We start from the raw sequence: 22,376 nt of genomic DNA, 5'->3' as shown, positions 1-22,376 counted from the left end.
ATCTTTTAATTCATAAGATTTGTTTGGTGTTTCGAAGCTCAATCAATGTAATTCATGTTTTCAGTCGATATTACGAGTGCGTTATTTGATAACATGTAAAATTGAATAATCATTTAAATGGAAACTACGACAAGGTAAGTGTAAATATTTAGATAGGAAATGGAAAGAGCCCACAGTTAACATTGGACAATAAGGTTTTATACGAGTGAATGTTAAAAGGCTGTCTATTGTGACTTACCTAAAGACATTGTCTTGAATATGATATTTAATAAACATCTGCTCAAATATGGTATTTGCACATACTGGTGTCGTACGAAAACTTTATGTTTATATCTAAATAAAACTTAAATACTGTCACAATAGTTTGTTTTCATTATCTTAATGTAGTTTCATTTTCTTTTTACATCTAACGAAAATTCTGTCTATTTTTGCCGTTAATAGTAAAAGCATATCATATTTCGAACATTATTGAGTTTTTATATTTCGTCATTTACGCTGTGTCATATTGTTTCATTTATTAAAAAAGTTAAAAGGTGCTTATAATTATTCGTCAGTTTTAATGCTTTATGAAAACATGTCAAATTGCTCAGGAAAAATCACGCTTGACTTTGGTATCATTAATTTTTCCGTGCTTTAGAATTCCTGATTACCTGAGTTATGTCATTTGTAGATGATTGTATCGCTTAAAAGTGATATCGAGAATTCGTGTTGTATTAGGAAACTTTATTTATCTACTTTATTTAGAATAAGATGAGCTTAAAAAAATCAATAGCTTTTTTTTTAAATACGATTCAGGAATTTTGTTAGGTTTGTATTGGTACGTATTGATATGCCGCCACCGTTGCCTAAGTTGCGGTACGCCACTCCAGCAGAAGTTGTGCTAATGCCACCGCAGCAGAAGTTATGCTGCGGTAGCTTAGCGCAACTTATGCTGCGGTGACGTTTATATGTAAGTACCGTTTGTGTACTCAAGGCGTATGTGCAAAGATCATATTTAATGAAGCCATGTTAGCAGTTTATCTGAGCGTATGCCACATGGCGACTGCCTTGCGCGTTTCATGCGCCATCTGTGCCCAGTGACGCCCCTCTGCTGCAGGTTCGGCTGCACCCACACAGCACCACCCCACCACTAGCCCGCTGCCACCACCCGTTACTACGCATACCTTTAAAAATACAAAACTATATTTTAAAAATATTAATTAACAGTGACTGGATTGTATAACTGCAAAATATTACAAAAGCAAACACGTCAGAGTATATTATAAAGACGGTCAATAAAACAACGACGCAGACGCGTGTTTTCAAAAATACAAAACATTATTTTTGCCAAAAAAAGTTTCATTAATAATTACTGATTTGTGATCGGATCAAAGGAGCTTTGTCATACAACACAAGGAAGAACGTGTATGCATAAGTTAGTGTCAAATAATCAATATTGTCGAATTTACGTTAAAAGTAATTCTTAAGAGAAATGGGTATGAACTTTTAATTGTTTTGTTAACCACATTTTAGATTGCATAATTTTAATAGCATTTCTAAAAACTATGGTATGTATCGTTGCTCTATTTATTTACTTTAATGAAATTCACATTCATATTCACCTCTATGGAAGCTTCTTGAAGGTTAGCTGATGGTAGACTAAAGGAGAGTGCCTCGTTCCACACCGGGTTGTTTATCTCTTTCCTGTTACTCTTCTTCTTTTTGACTCGCTTCCCGTTTACAAGAAGATATACTTTGACATAAACGTCTGAAAATAAATGTTTTTATTACGAAATATACGAGTATGTACATTTTTAACAATTGTAATTTTTTAAATATTTTTTAATTATTATTTGGGACAAAGGAAAAGGAAAAAAATCTGCTTATAGTCTGAGACTGATTGCAGTGCAGACAGATTGCATGCATTGCATTGCATTTAATGTGATCGTGAACTTATGATCGTAAATAATGTTTAAATCAAATAAAAATTATATGATACTATATATATGTCATATTGTTTACCGAAGAAAAGCAATTTATTCTAATCCTAAAAATATTATCATTATGTCTATCGATAGAGGCCCACCGCTAGGCATAGTCGTCCCATGATGATATGGTAATGGTTTTTTGCATTTACATTACGGTGCTTCATAGTTTAACTTGATTTTTCTATTATAAACATCACATGTCGTGCACCAGTATTCTCATTGAACATCTTTAAATGAATTTGTAATGTATTATAAAGACGTTATCATACACTAAATAGAACATTGTCTATCCTTAAATATAACCACCTAAAGCATCCTTTCCTTCTTGAGGAGGCAGTAAGTTTCGTGCCTTCAACACCACCACAGTAAGACGTTCAGCAGACGGCAGGTAAGACAGAGATAGCAACAACTCTTGCAACTCTTCCGGCGGACGTCGTTCCCTTGATAATTCTGCCCACACTTCCGCTCCTCCGGCGACTTCTACGCGAGACAGGGGGACTTTCGCAGAACCCATCACTTCGTTACGAGAGAATCTACGAATAAAGCAATTTTTAAACACTTATCAGTAAAATATTTTTTTTAAAGTTTTTTGTTACAATTAGTGAATATGATTTGTATAAAAAAGTGTGTTGCATTTAGTATAAATAAAGATATAAAACAAATATTGGAAAATATTTTAACATATTTGTTTATTATGTTAATACGATTGGTGATCACCAGTTAAATGGAAAATATCTGATTACTATTTGTTTCGAATTATTCTTTGCGTTGGTTGTAATTTTATCATCATCGAAATAAAGAGTCTGCTTGTCGTAGAAAGATTATTTTATTCAATATCAGTTTCATTCCCATTGTTTGCAATTTTTTTAAATTATAGTAATCTTAAATAACTAAAACGCATGTAAAATAATGAGAAAATTAGAAACAAACGTTAGAATAAAATGATTTTATTACCTGTCGTAATCGAACACTTGAAGCAGTAGAGTTTTGTCGCCGAGTTCGTCATGAGAGACGGGAAATTTGAAATGTTGGTCGAAGAACGGATTTGCTTCGTTCCTGTGGACAGGCGTCTGACGCACACGGGTGTCCACTTCTGGTAGAAGACTAACGCGGACATAGGGATCGTTGAACCCGCCAGCTTCGTAACCAGCAAGATCGTGTGCTGGAAATAATTCATTTGAGAAATGTAATATCAAAATAATATTTATGTTTTGATAAAGATGACTGACGGGTCTTCTTTGATACTTATTACTCAATTAATTGATTAATTTTTTGTTATCTAACTTACACTGCTGCATAAGCGGCATTGGAATATTCCGCGGGTGAGGAAGTCCTTCAGAACCTGTGAGAGGGCAGGATTTTGAGGTCATTTAGCCTAAAACCTTTTTAAAGGTAGCGAAGCTCGAAGGCTCCCCGGGGCCTCGGCTCGATCCACTACATATTACAATTTCACCGGATCAGGAGGCCTTTGGGGTCTTAGTTCGCTTCGTCGAACGCTCCATGGAGTAATTAAGTTCAATGGTCCGCACGAGGGAACCTCGGCTTAATCTGTCGGAGAATGTCAAATCTCGACTTGGTTGGTTGCTACTACCTGTCAAACGTTACTACCACTTTGGGGTGCGTTAAAGCTGAAAAGAAGTATCGTAAGAAATTCCAGCAACGCTTCGTTCAAGAATAATCCAATTGAACCAATTCAACCGAACTTTATATTAGACTACCCGTATCAAACGGTAATGCGAGGTTATCGCTAGCACCATCTATCGGCCCCTTCCAAAGTAACAGCGTTATGATATATTATAACATATGTAATAATAAAATAAAGGTACCTTCAATTAAATGAACTTCCAAATCGGATCGGTCGAAGTCATATTTCAAGCGCAGGTGGATTCTGCCAAGGGACGGACCGGCCCCCTCGAGCTCGATGACGAGGGGCGCTTCGCGTTTGGTATAGAGATCCGGCTGTAGGGCACCGAGTGCACTGATCGTGGCGCCCGCACCGGGACTCAACGGTCCAACACCGCTGCTGCTCTCTACCAAAGAGTTACTGCGATCTATCCGCCTAGAATGAAATTTTAAAATTAGAAGTTACTTAAAAACATTTTTATTTATTACTATATCGTCATCATCATCATCATTTCAGCCGTAAGACGTCCACTGCTGGACATAAGCCCCCTTCATATGTTTTTAATAATGGTTGCAAGCGGCCAACGTCTTACGATAACCTTAATAGAATTGTTTGCTTACCTTGAGCATTGACCACTTCACTCCAAACCCTTAAGATCCTGACGGTCACCCGCTGTTTACATGATGCAATATTTTAAATAAAGAAATTTCGAGATAACCTCCACTAGGAGACTAAAGAACAAAGACCAAAGACCGAAAGAGTTATGCCTGAATTTTCTTAACTACAGGAACGCTTCCCCATACATTCCACAAAAATTTAAATCGACTTAAAAGCTCCATACGTATTAAAGTAATTCATTTAACTCACGCGTTACTACGAGGCATTGACATACGTGCGACGGATTACTCTGAATCCTGCGTCGAGGCTCATAATGGCTAGGAGGAGGGTATGGTGCAATCTTCTCTATCAGCCTGGTGTTCGGATACGAATAAGGACCTTATCTTTCGTAAAATAATGCCCCTATTCCAAAATATATCTTGTCTACAATATTTAAAGTATTTTTACTATTTATTGAATACAACTCATTTACATAATTTAGTAATGTACCGGTAAAAAGAGCGTGAAATGAATAAAATTACTGGTATAATGAAGCGAACTAGGAAGGTTTTACAAAAATACATTTTAAATTTCTTGGCTGCTTTAGCATTTTATTGTTACTCCCCTTGCTACAGAGCAATTTTATCGTATTTTAATTATCTATTTTCTTCTTCTTTTCTTTCTTCTACTTTTTTTGTAATAAGAATTGTGATGAATCTAAACGATGTTCTTTTATATTTTAGACATCTACGTAACTCTCCAACTGTAATTACAGTCGTGGCCTAATGGTTTTGGTCCGACCACAAGGTGGACAGACGATCTTGTTAAGGTTGTTGGAAGAGGCTGGTCCTATGGGAATCGATGAAGCCTAAGCCAAGAACTACAGACCTTCAACCGTTGAAATGGTGATGATGATATAGTACAACGTCATTTATGCGATACGTTGCTCTTGTATGTAGATTTAAATTTTATGATCTTTTATAGAATTAAAATAATATCAATGTTATTATTGAAATTGTAATGTTGAAAATAATTTAAATAATTCGAACAAATGTAAGTGATCATTAGACTACTACTGCGTCAGCAGTTACTTTACTTATACGTAGAGAGTGTGAGGGAACTCGACAAGAGGAGGGAGCACCGAAAATTGAGTTTATATCAATTTGCACGGAGAGGCTCTGCACACGCCCGCCAGATTGATTCTCACGCGCCCCACTTTGTCACCTACGATATTTACACTGCTATAACTACGGACGAATACCTCCGATCTTTTTTCAGCCACTCTTTATACGAAAAGTTGGATACTGACTGAATATTAACTATAATATATTTTTTCTTTTGTTTTTTTTTTTCGACAGTATTTCTTATAAGCTTTTATAAAAGTCTATACAAAGTTAATCAAATATTACAACGACTAGATTAAATTCGTTAAGTTTCGTGCATTATAGGCTTGAGGTTAACAAGTTTACCATTTCTATTTATATTACAAATGTCAATTCCATACTTTATTTCGTTCGATGTAGAAAGCAATGACCTTTTACGACGTTCTTATACAGAGAATATAAAACCGGGTTTTTCTAGAATAAAGAATGTCGAAATGATTGTTTGAACTTTATATTAAGCTTAAATTATTTGACATGTATATTAAAAGTACTAAAATAACTTTTATTTAGTATCTGTATCCATTTCTTCAATAAAATATCATTAATTGTGAGTGTACATGACACAAACATAATTAATTCCTTTCCTGTAGGAACATATAAAATATAAGGTTTGAACCATTAAAACTTTTTTTGTTTAAATTTGGTACAACTAAAACTATTTTACCTTTTCGAGTCTTCGAGAATCTTAGTAGTTGATGTTCAAATAATTTAGTTGTGAGACGAGTCTAGCAGATTTTTTTTTAGATTCGCGCCTTCACAGCTTTTATTATAGCTGGAGTCTTAATAATACCAGAGCGATAACTTCTCTCTTCTATTTTCGTGATTTGAATTCTTATTATATCATTTGTTGCAACAGATCTGTCCATTCCATTTTTAAAAATGAAAGAAATTTTAAAATAAAACTATTGATGTACCTTGGCGGCATGAGGAGCGGAGAGAGACATCTCGGAGGACCATGCCTCGGGCTAGGAGGAGCGGGGGTGTCAGCAAGCGAAGCAAGTGATCCATGCGCCATTGGAGCAGCTCGCACGTCCAGGGAAGCAGCTCGTAGTGGTGATGGTGAACGAGGGACACCTGCACCGCCGGCTTCCAGAGTGCGACCGTCTGGTGCGAACGTCCGAATAGCAGGTGAAGATCCACGGTGGCTCTGCAAAATAATATCTGGGATAGTAATAATCTTTTGTAGATATGTAATTCGCTTAATATTCAGCGGAACTTTATAATACATAGAATAACGAACTGAACATTGTAGCAGCCACTTGAAAATTGATAGTTTATCGGCCGCTTGCTAGCTCACAAGTCGTGACCGGCGCCAAAGTAATCATCCTGTTGACTGATGTCGGTCTTTGAGCACCGGCTAAAGTGCAACAGGAATATAACATTTGCGCTGTGCGATTGCGTTGGTCGTGGAGGGATGAATTGCTTAAATAAAAACAATCCGTGTAACTGACAAATACTAGCATCCCGTCAAAGCATTCCGTCTGAAATAACAATTTAGTATACCTCACTCAACAGTATTTAGTTTTAATTAGGATAGAGAATACCTATCTACACCTAAAATATTTCTGGCATGAATTATTATAATTATAATTTGTATTATAAACTGGATAATCCAGCTTACTTATAAGAAGATCGAAACAGTATTACAATACGCACACGCGCATACTCATACGTACGCTTACAGCACATGCATGCATGCACCTGCACGCACCCACACTCGCACACGGAAATACACTCGTGCATTAACCATAATAAAGGTTTGTGATAAAAGGTTAAACAATATTAATGTCAATTTATTTTAAATTAATAATAATTTTTTACATAGAATTAAAAGAAATATATTACTTATAGACATGCGGAGACCTATGTTTAAAAGTACGTTCCAGCGACTATTTTTTTTAAAAAACGTTGTAAAAGCATAAATACATTTCATTATTATTATAATGTACTACCCTAATATTTCCTCAGGATTTTAAATAGATAGTAAATGGTTTACATAAGTATTGTAGACCATGGGCTATTAGTTCAAAACCGAATTTCTGGCTTCGCTTAAATATGTAAAATCATTACAATAACTTGTTAATATAATAACATATATTACGCACATCTAATTACGATTTTAGACCCTTGTTTGTCGTTTTTCAAAATAACACGTATACACACATTAAAAAATTTATTCAAGTAATTTACAAAATATTTTCAAACGTTAAAAATCTTTAGGGATAATTATAACTAAAGTTCTATCGCTTTCTAGATTGAAACGGTTAAGGGTTCGAAACCACGTTCGACGTGTTTTGTTTTTAGAAATTTAAGAATGGATTTGAAACACCGCTTTGTTGTTACACGGCATATTGTTTAGTTGTTCCAGGAAATTGGGATGTCTATGTATGTATCGTGATATAAGTCTCGACTGAGGACAGACAAAATAAAAATAATACAATAACAACATAAGTAACTAGACTAAACACCAACAATAACTCACACCGATGTATAGGAAAAGATTTGGAATTTAATTAGTGCTTAATTATAATTTTTTATGCAATTTATTAACACAAAACACAAGACAACAAGAATATTGTCTAGCGAAGTCTTTGAAGAAAATATTTATTAGTTTAGAACAATGGTTTGGCGTCATTTAATTTTAATAAGCATGAAAAAAAAAACTTTTCTATTCAGAATAATGTTGGCTATATAACGAGATATTGACATTTTAATTGATTTCAAATAATTGATTTCGGCTTTGTGTTTTAATAAAATCTATAGGTATATTAAAATTAAATAATATATTATTGTAATTATAACATGTAAGAACTATCTTATTATTTAAACTAATATATATTGGGTATCTATGTGTAGCTATTCGATTGTCAATGCGATTACCGCTTTTACTGTAAAATTTAGGTAATTTTAACTGCCACGCATCAAAGTATAGCATTGTGTTATTTATAAAACCGTTTGCCGAAAATACTCGTTTTATTGACGTTGCCGCCCTCGTATTTTATTTATTAAATCCAACCGTGAGAGACTATATAATGTATATTAAGCTTAACTCGTAACTGAACATCGGCATCGCTTATAATGCTGCTTTGCGAATAAAGTGCTTTATGACTACTATTACAATGAACTTAATGGTTTTTGTCAGTAAGTTCCGACAAGTAGACTCCATGTATTTTAACTAAGACATGTGCCAATCTATCCCCTGGGTGATCGTTCTGAGTAGCGGTCTCAACTGGTCGTCTAAAAGACTTTAATTAATTTTATATTACATAATCGATAAAACTCATGAATGACTGTTTCGCAAGTCATGGACCAAACACCGCAAAGGAAAAAAACATTGAACAATTAAATGTAGCAAACCAAACAATTAAAAATAAGACGATAGCTTTACTTGTCATTTATAAATACAAGCTGATCCCGTAAACGTTATTTTGCCATTTATGTTATTTCTAGGAAACATTAAAAAACGAATAAAAAATAAGGGTTAATCGTAGAGGGATGAAAATTTAGGTTTGTATGTATTTTTGTATGTTGTATCATAAAAAAATAAAAACAGAAATTTTGTCTAAAAAATAAAAAAAAAATTAGCGAAGGGTAAGGGTAAGAGTGGTACTTAACATTTAGGGCGATGAAAAATAGATTTTAGAGATTCAGAGTCAGATTCTCCACTCTGACCGATATGCGCGCTAAGATTCACGAAAATCGGTCGAGTCGTTTCGGAGGAGTTCAATCACGCACACCGTGACACGAGAATGTTATATTAGATTTTGTTAAAAACATTTTCCATAGTGAATTACAGTTAAAACGCTGCAAATAGAATATTTTCTGAAGGAATTTAAGAGTAGTGTTATGTTGAGCTATTATGTATGATCCGGTGGGCGCGGCGTCGTTAGGCGGCCCACTATGTCGACCGAGGACATAGTTAAGGTTGTGATATAGGGAAGTCGCTGGATCTGGGAAGCGGAAGACCGGTCATCGTGGTGATCTTTGTGGGAGGCATATGCCTTGCAGTGGGCGTCTTTCGGCTGAAAAGAAGTAGAAGACCTTTATGTAGGTATTAGAATGCTATACTAGATTTGAACCAACGATCTAATTGGGTCGAATGTCAATATAATAACTTGTCTATTGTGCGTTTATTTTAGTAAATTAATTAACTTCCTTCCGTCTCCTCGATTCGAGTTTGTTAGTGAATACAGAGTGATCTATATTATTTAATGTTTGTTGAACCGAAACTGAAATTGCTATCCATTGTCATCTCACTTCGCCGAGGGCCGAGGGTGCTATGTTTAGCTCATTATTAATTTCACTTCACCTTTTCGTCCTTGTTTACCCTACTGATAATAGGAGGATATTTGAGTAAAATTATATTAAGAATTTAATTTGCATGGTCATGAGTTTATTTATGGTAGTATAAAATGTTTTTAAAATAAACTATAGACATTTTAGTTTTATTTTCCTGAGTTCTCTTTTTATCAACTTTTTTGCAAAGTCACATTTTCTGTTAATATGTTTACATATTAATTAGAAAAAAAATTAGAGATATAAAATACTATGGGTAAAGACCGTAGTTGTGCGTCCCATAATGTTTGATCGATGACCTTTTTAAGATCATCGGAAAACGCTGAATGTCCGTCGCTTTCTTCAGGAGGCCTTTGTCCATCATTGAACGCCATACGACTTAAATGATAATAATGAAATATTTTAAAAAAAATTACGATTGTTATGGAAAAAAATGTGAATACATTTTTATTGCTTTCTTTCCCTGTAATATAAATTTCCATTTTTAAAGTTCGTATGACTCAAAGATGTCTTCCAAAAATAGACGAAAATATTAAAACGACGCGAAAAAAAGGGTTGGAGATATTTTATTAAGTTATTTCATTCACTGATGTTGTGCAAGATGAATAGGTGAAGATGAAACCTTTTTGCGGTGGCGTCTGAATATTTGCGACGGACAGGTTTTAATATTGATATCCATTCGTCTCAGAGACGTGTGCTTATTGTCGCATTTCTGATTTACTTTTTCCTTATTGCTCGTTTAGCTGACGAAATATATCTAAATTGTATTTGGTATGCAGTAGTGCGTAAAATAGATTGGCAATTGAATCGTATTTTCATCTGTAACGAGTACGTATACCAATATCAGAATGTAAGAGTTCAGAAGGTCTAACATAATAAATCACTTTCCATATGAATTACATAGAAATTGAATTTACATTTCAGACATCACATACATACTATTTGAAAATGCTTTTCCTTGTTATATTATTACGTTATTTATAATTTGTCAAAGTATTGATTTTTGAATAGTATATACCCTTTATTAATTATTCACTTTTTTAAACCTTTTAAACTTATAACGCTAACACCCTGTATAATAGACCTAAAAACAAGTAGACCTACGGAGTTAATTATTTTTAAAAGTCGAAATAGGATTTTATTCATCTAAGAGCAATAAATGTATAAAATTTTATTATTTACGGAGTGTTATACCAAACATTCCTAATAATATAACAATGAATGGTGATGTTTTAAACTATTTAGCCTTTAAGGTTTTCCTAGGTGTCACAATTGATTCTAAACTTCAACGGAGGTCTCACAATGAATCTCTTGCGATCAAGCTTAGTGCTGCAGTTTATTCAGTTAGGAAGATATAACGCTACTCTGATATTGCAGTTTCCATTTCATTTTTAATAAACGAAAACAGATTTTTTAATAAAATCCCGGAAAACATTGTTTCAGTACCATTTAAAAAATTCAAAACGCATATTAAAGGCAAATTGACGGAAAAGGATTATTGTTCAATAAAGGATTATTTAAATGACAAGAATCCTTAGTAATGGTGTGGCTTGATTATTTTGATTTTACCAGGCTATATGTGTGTATAAATTTGTATTGTTAAATTTTATTAAAGTATGAGTCATTTTGGAGTTTCTTCCTGCTTCTTCTCCACAAGCATAGCAACTTGTGAAGCAGAGTAAAGTCAAATCGTCGATCAGTAAGAGTTCTGTTAAAAGTTACAACGTTAAATAAATGATTTTTATCTTTATCTTATCTCTGTTAGTATGTAATATAGGTTTTATTTGGAGATTCATAAAACATTCAAGATTAAGTAATAAAAAAAATAAAACTCCACCTGGGTACGTTGTGGATTATTCTCAAATCAGGCGTTAGGAATCATCTTAAATTTTTGATGAAAGATGCCATACTAGGGAATTTCAACATGATTTTTGTTTCCATTCAATTTAACTATTCTGGCTTTTTTCTCATAGCGTAGATCAATAAGGATCCATCATTTAACGACTTTTAATCCTTTGTATTATAAACACTATTTAACTTAATATTTTTGATGACAAAATTATGTTCTATTGTTATTTATAAGCGAGTACTTATCTATAAGTAAGTGAAAACGGGTTATTTTATATAAATCTATGGTCGTTAAACTGAATACGCATTAAGATACCAAATGTTAACGATCTAAAGCTTTGATCATAATTAATTACCATGCTTACACTAAAATAGAAGTGTACATGCGTTTATGTGCGATCTTTTTTGCTGAAATTAAAGCAAAATTAAATAAATCAACACTAGGGACTACCTTCCCTTAAACAAGCATTTTTAATACAACAGTCGTGGCAAAAAGTAATCACCGACTACATGGTAAATAAAAAAGACAACTTTAAATGAATGCTAGGTAATATCTTCAGACGAGGAAAGAAATTTTGTGAGTTTTCCATAAAAAGCTGCGTATTGTCAAACTACGAAGTATAAGAAGTTTTAGCGATTTCTAATTATTTGACATGGTTTTGAGTTATTTTATATTTAAAAATACTTTTTCTTTCGTGAAGTAATTTGCAATTTATTAAACGTTTTCTTTCATATTGTCATAATCCACTGCACAGAAAACGGGTTTTAGTATTTTTATTTAATATATTCTCTATTAATTTATTTGTATTTTATGTCAGCACTTAAGAATCACAATCGCCTTTAAGTAATTCTATCTCCCAGATGGCGCTAAGAAAGGAGCTCAGCGTAATGTTTGATTGACAGCTTTGTTCATTTATTTCTAGACATAGCTCAGTTAGTATAAAATTTATCTAATAAAGAAACACTATTGATCATACAGCTTATGATGGATTGTCGTGTCAAACTAGTAAAGTATTCTTGATATAGATAGCACTGAAAACTAGATTATGAGGTATTACATTAATGCGTCATTGTATAGTTCAAAAACATTTTTAATCAGAAGTTTGAGCAATTTGAATAAATGGCCTCTTTGAATAGATTTTACCTCAAGCAAATCACATACTCGACTTGCAGTAGATCCTCTAGTTACCGCGATCTAGACGTCTGGGGAGAAATGGAAAGAGTTCTTAACTGATGGTGATACTAACAAACTGTTCAACAACAGTTATGGCGCAAACTGTGATACCCATCTGGGTGAGTTCTTGCCAGAAAATTACCTCCAGTGTACCATTACCATTACCATTATGGTACTGCCATTACATATTCTACTTACTGCGACGAGGTGCCACAGTCCACTCTACTATGGTAAGAGATGGAAGGATTTAGAGCCATAAATATTTAGAAACTGTAGAACAACAATTACGGGGTAAACGGTAGTACTCAGATGATCTCTTATAAAAGACTTTACCTTAAGTGAATTAAAGTCTACTTACAGTGGCTCTCGATGTGCCGCTGTCTAAGCTACTCTGGGAAGAGATGGATGGAGTCCGTGCGAGGCGAGCGTGGGGCAGCGAGCTGGCGGTGCGCACTTCGGCCAATGGCTGCACACGGCACTGCTCTTTGGGGATGAGCATCTCCTGCAAAAAAATTCCAGTTATTCTTACGTTTATTATGTTTATCAAATACACTATGAAATTATATTATCTATTTTTTTTGCTTTAAAAACATTAAAATGTCTATTTCTGCAGGCATAATAAGAAAAAAAAATACAGTCAACATATATTAATTTCTGTTACTAATTTTTCATCTTATTTAGATGTGCAGGAATATTACTCATTTATATTTTTTTCCTTACAACACATCAAAATGTATAACAAAAAGATTAACTTAGATTTTTATACTAGAAGAAATCGTTCACCACTTCGACCTAGGCTGTATATAATATTTTGAAAACATGTGAAAATGTCGAAAGCTGAAAAAATTATATTAATACCTAAAAATAATTTCAAATATAGTTCGAAATATAGTACTAATAGTGGACATTGGACACTGTCATTATATCTATACAATCTTTATGTTAGTATTCCTTTTTCTTTTTGGTTACCTTGTATATTTTTAAATTTATATCATTTTATTAACCAATGGCATGGTTCAAGAGATGAGGAACACATGGAATTACGAAAATAGTTCCTTTTGTTTATTTATTATAAGTGTGACATTGACGCTGACTCAGTAATTTTTAAGCAATTAGCAAAAATGACTTTAGGGAAATATGTATCTATTGATCCGAGTATTTCATCATCATCATTATTTCTGCTGTAGTACGTTCACTGTTGGAAATAGGTCTCCTACATAGGTTTCACATAGGGGACATGTGTTAATTCTCGTCACGTTTGCCATGCGGGTTGGCAAGCATATTTTTTTTATTTCATCCGTGAATGTCTTTACCTTCGTCGGCTCTTGTGGAAAGGGTGGTGACTATCCCCTACACTTGTACAGTTCCACAACAGCAAGTGTTTTAAATTATATATTTTTTTAATTTCAATTAGGCGTATCTTCCAGGCGCTTATAAAACGATAATTGTACATATTTTTACTCTAACAGTGTTCAATTTGCGTCGAGAAAAAGCGGCAAGTTACTTGACAATAGATCTTTTCAAAAAGCCAAATAAATATTTTTTTTTTACATTTCATTCATTAGAAGATAGTTGTTCTATTATATTTTTATAATGACACGATATTCAATAAAATTTTGTTGCGAAATGGCAGTCATAATAACTAATACTAAAATAATTTACCAATTGAGTAATGCAACACTTTTTAAATTTGGTTATTAACAACAATAATTATTTTCTTGTCAACTTAAGTAACTATAAAGTAGGCAAAAATAAAACAAAAATTAACCCATATCTCAGTACTAATTATACGAAAAAAAAATATTACCCTTTCTTTAGTAAAGACCTACTTCAAAGTGCTGTCACTCGTAATTTATTATTCTACCTACTATTTTTGACTTTGATTAAAACGCTGTATTCAACATCGTATAAGATTTCAGTTTCGAGCGCTATGTTGTAAATTACCGTAGCTAGTATTACGCAGTTTCTCTTTTGAATTATGTATATTTACTGCTAGACGGTCTCACTGCTTCGTTTTTTATTCCTCCCTCATTTGAATTAAATAGAAAGGGCCACGGCGCTAGTTTTTTAATAAAATAACACGACGTTTGCTTTCCATTACTTCTTGATATTTTAAAAGCAATGGAAATATGCACTGCGATAAGAAATATTTTCAAGAAATACACAATGCATTGTTTTTTAATCTAGCTCGTCGTTGTTTCACCTTATAGGTCTCCACTGCAAGGCATATATCTCCACTTATGGGAGGATATACCATATTCGCTACGCTTGGCAGGCGGGTTGGCAATCGCAGTGTGGTATTACGGTACGCAGAGGACGCTGCTGTCTAACCTCTAAAAACTTGTTTGAGGGCAGTGGCATTTCTACGCAATTAATGTAAAAAGTGTGAATTATATACAAGACTATACCCCGGGGATCGAACCCGCGACATACGATCGCAGTCACGGTTCTCAAGTTATTTTATTATAATGCTATCCGCTGTAAATCATAAATGAAAAAAATAGATAATACAATATGGACAATAAAATAGAGAGTATATAATTAAATACTCTCTATTTTATTGTACAAATTTTATTATACAGGTACAAATTCAGGTTTCATTCTGTTCAAACCCTAATAAAGAATATTTTGCCTATATGCCCAACTAAGTCATGAAACATCTATATGATATACAATAAAATAGACAATATAAGACCTATATACACGAAAATATTACACCAATTGCCCCCACGTGTATTATTATGCCGCACATTTTGTAGGTGTAATTTAAAAAAATCCGTTCTTGGTCATTTTAAAACGCTAAAAAAAATTATGTCTTATAATGATTACCGATTAAAAATATGCATTTTTGATAAACGCACCCTTAACCTCCTTGCAGGTGGAATTTCGTACCAAACTTTCATGTCGTCAGTTAGTACAAAGATTGAATTTTTAAATATATAACATAAGCTGAGGTAGTTAGGTATATATGTACGTGCGTTATATTAATATCTAAATTTTAATATTTAATCGGGAAACGTTATTGAAGCCCCGTCCGCGAAATGCAGTCCAGAGATTCTCAAGTAGTATACCGCTGCATTAATATTCCGTGCCAAATATAAAGTGCATCCAATATGTCTTTTTTATTAAAATTATAATTAAATTATGCTTTCAAATAAACAATACTCAAATTTATTTTGTTTCAAAATAAGAGGTGGTTATTTCATTACACACATTTTTAAAAATATATATTTTTTTAAATATTTGTTACGCGAATTTGTATTTTTGTGATAAATAAATAAGTAATTGTTAACATTGAATTTAAAAACAACGCATTGACATGACGTGTTAGAATATATCGAATGAAATTAGAGTGGTGTGTTTTAAATTAATGAAATTATTAATGTTTGTGTAAAATTAACTTCGTGTAATTGCTTTCAAACGTTCTTATTGGAAATCAATAAGGGAGGCCTACGTGGGAGCCAAACAATGGCTGAAATTATGATAATGATGATAAAATGTTTTACATTTTTTTTGGTATTTACTTCAAAATTTCTATTATTGTAGCAGATATGAGGAACATTCTTATAAATTCATTTTATGAGTGTAGCGGTTCACTCAAATTGTACCGGAAGAAAAAACATTGTCGCAGGCTTCTGTGTAATGTATTATTTAAAACTGTCAAAAATATAACTATGTTCACTCATGCATAAAATATAATTTTATGAATATCTGCATACAGTTAATAAATATATAGATATAGTAATCCTCTGTATAACATTGTAGATTAATTCTGTGCTTCAGGAAAACCCGTTACACGAGCGTTCGCATATAATGAGCTCATAGGAACATATATAACGCGTTATGTGCAAATGTTTTTGCACATAAACTTTTCTCGTTAGAGCGGGTTTGAATTGAATATACTCATATAATATTACGAAGAAACTGTAAATTGTACTAAATATATAAATAGTACAATACAAATACAGTAAAAATCAAATTGAGAACATTATTTGGAATGTAAGTAAATAATTGTAAATTTTATAGTATAAAAATAAAGGGCATTTCCGTGGTATAGGTGTTATACATTGGAGTTAATAGGTGGGATATGAAATAACACAAAATATGAAAACGCGTTATAAGAGTGCCGAGCTATGAAGTGATTACTTTACATAACTATGTATACTAAAATTTTAGTTAAAGACTTATACAAGGCGTTGGATTATAGATGTAAAAGTTTAAGAGGTAAATGTATAGCTCATTTGTTAGCAAAACGCTTTAAAGGTTTTATACCTATTTCCAATCATACTATATAAAGCGATCACTGTGAAATATATTACATTAACTTATTGTCTATTGCAATACGTCATTTAGGGTTGATCTGCAGGGACAGACAGTAAACAATAATCAATTTTAGTATCTAGTAATCCGAATTTTAGACACGCCTTTTCTTACTACTAACTTTAATTATTATTTTTGAAACCATGAATTTTTTGGTAGAGTTTACCATAAATTAATAATGTACTCCTTAATAGCTTATACATCTATAAACAATCATGGTGAATAATGAGAAACATCGTGGGGGTTTTAATCGATGCAAGTCCAATATAACCCATTGGTAAGAGGATAATATATATAAAATAAATGACTGCAAATGAGCCGAATTAACCTGTATACTCGGTTAATAACGCGCCAATATAATTTTTTTATTTTTACAAGATATAAATAATTGCTTTGGTTTTCCTTTTTTACATTTGCGATAGAATGTACTTGTATCGGTTTTTATGTTTACTACCACTATTGTACTGTATTAAATACTGTAACAACTACTTCCATCAACTGTAAACACAAGCGTATGTTGAATGTTTAAGTTCACGCCTATATTGACCTACTAACACACGGTCCAATATTTAGAGCATTATGCCCGTACATAAACCAACTCGTAGCTGGTTGAAAGCATTGTGGTTTCATAGTAATTGTGGTTGCTATTGTTAGTGGCACCTTACGTCTGTTAGATCGATATGCCAAACCGCAACAGATCTGAAACATGAATATAAACTTTACAGAAACGCAATTTAGATTTCTAAGAACCCTTTTAACTTCGATTAGATTGGGTAGTCCTTAGCTATAATTATATTATAAAAGCTAAATTTAAACTTATTCAAATTTATATATAGCTTAAACAAGCTCCTAAACATACAGATTCGAATCTTTGTGAAGTAGTGTGTGTTTTTACACTAGTAATGTAACGACATTTTGACAAAAAAAATCGATGTTTAACATTAGTATTCACACAGAATCGGTAAAGTTCAACATCATCATTTCAGCCATAGACCGTCTACTGCTGAAGGTTTACCTAAATGATCTCTAATAGTACCTGTTAGCAACGGCTTGCACCTTGCCTTTTCCGACTAATATTAACAAGTTCGCCTGTCCACTTTCTTTAGTGGAACTTCTACGCTGGGCATGCCGGTCCGTGGAGCATTGCAATATCTACAGACCCCATCGGCCATCTGTTTGACCACTTCTACTTCAACTGCCAATCCGCTGAATTTTGTTGAATTCTCTCGTCTGTCTCTGCCAACCGTCTTTGTTTGACATTTTTAATAAAACTAAATTAGTAAGTAGTACTTTTATTTGAATGTTAAGGATGATATAAAGGAGCCGGTAAAGACTGATTTCTTGGCCTTTAAAATAGGATATTGTGTAGTATTTGTTATTTATTCGAATTAATGTACCACCATAATGTACATTCCATATATATGTATATATATATATGTATGTATGTACATACGTATATGTATATAGTAACGTATGTTTTGTACGCCTCCTCACTCATGTCTCTCATCTCCATCCAAAGGTTGTCTCGTAGAGATCGCCTCAAGCGATAAGACCGCCTCTTGTGCCTCTATATAAATTGTTTCTTTTTTGATCTATAGTGTACAATAAAGTGTAACTAAATAAATAGTAGATTTATTTTATAAATTCAATTTTTACAAATTTCTTCATGTTCTATATTAAAATACTTCAATCAAACTTCCGCTAGACGGCTAGCAAAATATGTCACAAAAATTATTCAATTTCGTACTAGCAAATCGATAGCCAGCAAACTTTGATCAACAGCGGCGTCGACGTTCTGATTGGTTGAATTTGGTTTAACGTTTTCACGGTTTGTGTCGAGCTCATATTTTAAGCTTATTTAAGAAAAACATTAATGAAATTTACATTTTTATCGGAGAGGGGTGGAGTTATATGCTCCAAGATTTTGAAATTACAAAAGAGTATTTCGTTAATTTGATTTTAAGGTTCTTGAGTAAAAATTATGTATTGCCAAGCGCAGCCTAAGACGCCCAACCACAGGACCGCAGGCCGTTCCCAATCGGTATTGTCAGAAATCTATCGGAAGGTATATCCAGCAGAACATAGACGTTTTTTGGCTGAAAAATGATGAAGTTATTAAGGTGACAGTTTTCCGTTTTTCCCTTTCATCTCATTGTACCAATTGCTTTAAACATCGATATGGAAAACGACCCCGCCTAAGAGACCTTTAATGTAAATCCGTTATCGGAGAAAATGTACGTAACAGGAAAAGTCGGTTATGACGTGACTTTACTGTACATATATCAAGAAATCTTTATATTATATATTACAATGTCTAAAATATAAACAGATATTTCTTACTTCTAGTATGATATGCGGAAAACTAGAAACTACATAAAGAGTATAATCTAGGACAAAAATATTTTGTATATACCCTTTTGTGTTTCATATGTGGTGCTAGAGCGAATGGATAACTTGTGTCAACTTGCTTTTCGATTATTCGCACAAAGCGTTAAAAAAGATGTGGCAATAATATAATATCACTTAAAATGAGTTGTTTGGTTATTTTTACATTTATCTTAAATTATCATAAAATAATTTGTTACTAAAAAAGCTCATTTATTTAAAAACAAAAAGGTTTTATATGTGATTGATTCGTTTCTGTAGATTAATGCAGATTTATGACAAACCGTGGAAACGTCTATTTCATGTAATATTCCACAGGGACACTCTGCCAGTGTTGCTATTATTACCCGAATGGAAATATTGTCTACGTGCCTGCCTTGTTTGCCGTAGTACGTTCGAGAAATATTGCAAAACTGAAATGTGCTTTTAAACTTTTAAATCATTTTAATATGTTTTTGTTTTAGTTATAAAAACATTATGAAAGTAAGATATTATTAAAGAACGAGTTTATGGGCGTGACTTGTTACTTTTTTATTTACACAAGCTCCATAGAAAAATGCTTCCAATTTTTATATTCTCATCTCTTATTTAATCGAATAAATGCAGTTATTAGTTCAACAACAAAATCGAATTGGACGAAGTTAAATGGTACAGTTTACGGCAATTTTTTAAAATTTCAAAGTAAAGAAAAGTTTTGTTATTTTAAAAGTTTGGTTTAATTGGGTAAATGTCAGAAAAAAGTTACATAAAAACCTACAGGCGACGCTTACGAAGTGAAAGAAATCAAGTATTATAATTAATACTTTATTTTGAATATAGAATAAGTATTTAGAATATTTCAAGTAAAATGTTCAATTCAACTTGCTGGAAAATTAAAATCCCGCGTTCGTGCACTGTTAAATTTTAAAAGAGCTTGAAGAATTTTAAATGGTATTATTTTATAAACGTTAAATAATTTAACTATAAATTTTATTCATACGGTCTGTCATCTATAAATAGTGAGAATGGTGCAGCTCATATTGAGATTATTAACATTTTAATGATAAATAATTTACTGCAAATTATTATATATAAATACGAAACTATACAAAAACGTATTAATATTTAAATAAAAGTCGCATTTCCTTACGACATGTTTTGGTTAAGATTTCTATCATATTAATAATGGAAAAAATGTACGACATAAATAGATTAGGGGACAGAGATATCCTTCTCTACGGACAATAAGACCGTAAGTGGACAAGGCACAAAGAAAGATAAAGTACTGTTAAGGTTTACTTAAGTTAAATTGAAAGAGCTGACAGGCAATTGTCGGTACCGGGAACCGAGTTGTAAGAACTTGAATAGATATCAAAGAGAAGGGTAGGGAATAAGATAGCGCGTGGTATTTTACGGGGACTTTATAACATGCTATATATTTATGCGAATTTATTTATAGTTTCTTGTGATTCGTGATACATTTGTAGTAAATAGTGGAAAACTGTATATTAGAGCATATTCCCATGTGACGTCTTTCAAAAATTACGTAATAAATTTAAGAAATAAGGAGACCCGCTGCCGAAAGAAAGTGACCGATATAATCCAGCAGATAAAGTTGAAATAGCTGTTGTGCCACATAGCATGCAAAACAGATAAACCGCAAGCGAAGCGTAAAACTTCAGGCCACAACGTGGACAAACGAACTTAACCTTAACTTAAACTTCTATCCAGTCCCATTATAAAGCTTTGGATTAGATCTACGTCCAGTAGTGTTTGTCCTTTGGCTAAAGTGACGGTGATGGTGAAATATAAGAAACAATTTTAAACGAAGTTTTTTTGTTGGCTTTCCACAGGTCAGGACTCACATGAAAACCTCGTAGCTTTAAGAATAAAAACGTAATTATAAGGTTGCTGGTACTCTTCTTATAATGCACGTATATAAGTGGCCACTGTACATATTCCTATCTGGATAATAAAATAAATAAATAGATAAATTCAAAATCCATAGAAATAAAATTGGAGTGTCTGTTTCTAATGGTTAAATTAACTTATTACTACTTGTATTTATTATTTGTATATTCTGTCTAAATTTATGTCTGTTTGTTTCAGCTAATCTCTAAAATAGCTGGACCGATTTTGACGAGGTTTATACTGGCAGGTAGCTGATGTAATAAAAAGTAACTTAGGCTACATTTAATTTAGAAAAAATTAGTTTACTATATAACCTGCAACCATCAGCGCGAGCCACACGAAGCGAGCGGTGGACAGCTAGTTCAAACAAATATGTACACGCACTTTTTATTCAATTATTTTTTGATTACAATGAAGCACACTACCACCAGCTCGGAACTGATCTTCCAAGAAGAGTCGGCCGGAAACTCAATGAGCTGTTCTTTTTAAACGAATTTTAACAATGTTTGATGTGTATATTATAATAAGTATCAGTATAAATGAGTGAACAATTGAGTAAAATTATGAAAATACATACACTGGGGCTGCTATGTGATTTGTCATCCCCGAAACTGTCCGTAGAATTATGGCTCTGCCCACTGCTCGCACTCGAAGTTCTTTCCCTCGCTGCTCTTGCCCACGACTCTAGCCTCTTCTGGGCAGCCCAGACACCGGGAGGTCCGAGCCCACTCATCTTTCAGACGTATTGTTTCACTCAAACATAACTTTTTACTTTTAAGTAGATATTATTAGTTGCATTATATATGAGGCCGAAAATATTTCTCTGGGGTTTTGAACTATTTCGTCGAATTTAGGTCGGTTCGTCGTTGTATTATTTTGTTTGTACCTGTATAATTTATCTAAGAGTAAGATTCAATTCTATTTGTATATGTTTAAATATATATATTATGAAACTATATTTTCTGTACTTCTAAGTAACTGTTATTGAAACCATAAAATTATTCAATAAAAATTAGACAATTATTAAATATCTTAAAAATTATGGTCACAAAAAATATACTACAACCGTTCGATTGTAAATAGACATCATATAATCAAAATCATACGTAAAG

General features: G+C 32.8%; 1 protein-coding gene across 1 annotated transcript; it reads right to left on the bottom strand.

The window, feature by feature from the left end:
- Positions 1-1,016: 1,016 nt before the first annotated feature.
- Positions 1,017-21,997, bottom strand: LOC137928892 (synaptotagmin-5-like). The gene is made up of 8 exons (XM_068771897.1): positions 21,842-21,997; positions 13,028-13,171; positions 6,266-6,498; positions 3,794-4,026; positions 2,922-3,129; positions 2,274-2,500; positions 1,602-1,747; positions 1,017-1,163 (listed from the first exon to the last, which is right to left on the bottom strand). The coding sequence occupies exons 1-8, from the start codon at positions 21,995-21,997 to the stop codon at positions 1,017-1,019; spliced, it is 1,494 nt and encodes a 497-aa protein (XP_068627998.1).
- Between the last annotated feature and the right edge of the window lie 379 nt (positions 21,998-22,376).

The sequence above is a fragment of the Battus philenor genome, unplaced genomic scaffold (assembly GCF_028537555.1).
Source record: "Battus philenor isolate CCGP_79_NKW_IND1 unplaced genomic scaffold, ilBatPhil1.0.hap1 SCAF_4, whole genome shotgun sequence".
Lineage (NCBI taxonomy): Eukaryota > Metazoa > Arthropoda > Insecta > Lepidoptera > Papilionidae > Battus > Battus philenor.
Note: the sequence above shows the minus strand (reverse complement) of the source record. Positions and strands in the feature narration are given on the sequence as shown.

What these genes read in the sequence shown, in the direction of transcription:
- LOC137928892 (XM_068771897.1), bottom strand. Translation starts at nt 21,997, where the DNA reads ATGAGTGGGCTCGGACCTCCCGGTGTCTGGGCTGCCCAGAAGAGGCTA. An exon ending in GGAAGTTCATTTAATTGAAG is followed by an intron (nt 3,130 to 3,793) that starts GTACCTTTATTT and finishes AATTATTTCCAG; the next exon opens with CACACGATCTTGCTGGTTAC. An exon ending in TTCAAGAAGCTTCCATAGAG is followed by an intron (nt 1,164 to 1,601) that starts GTGAATATGAAT and finishes GTATTTTTAAAG; the next exon opens with GTATGCGTAGTAACGGGTGG.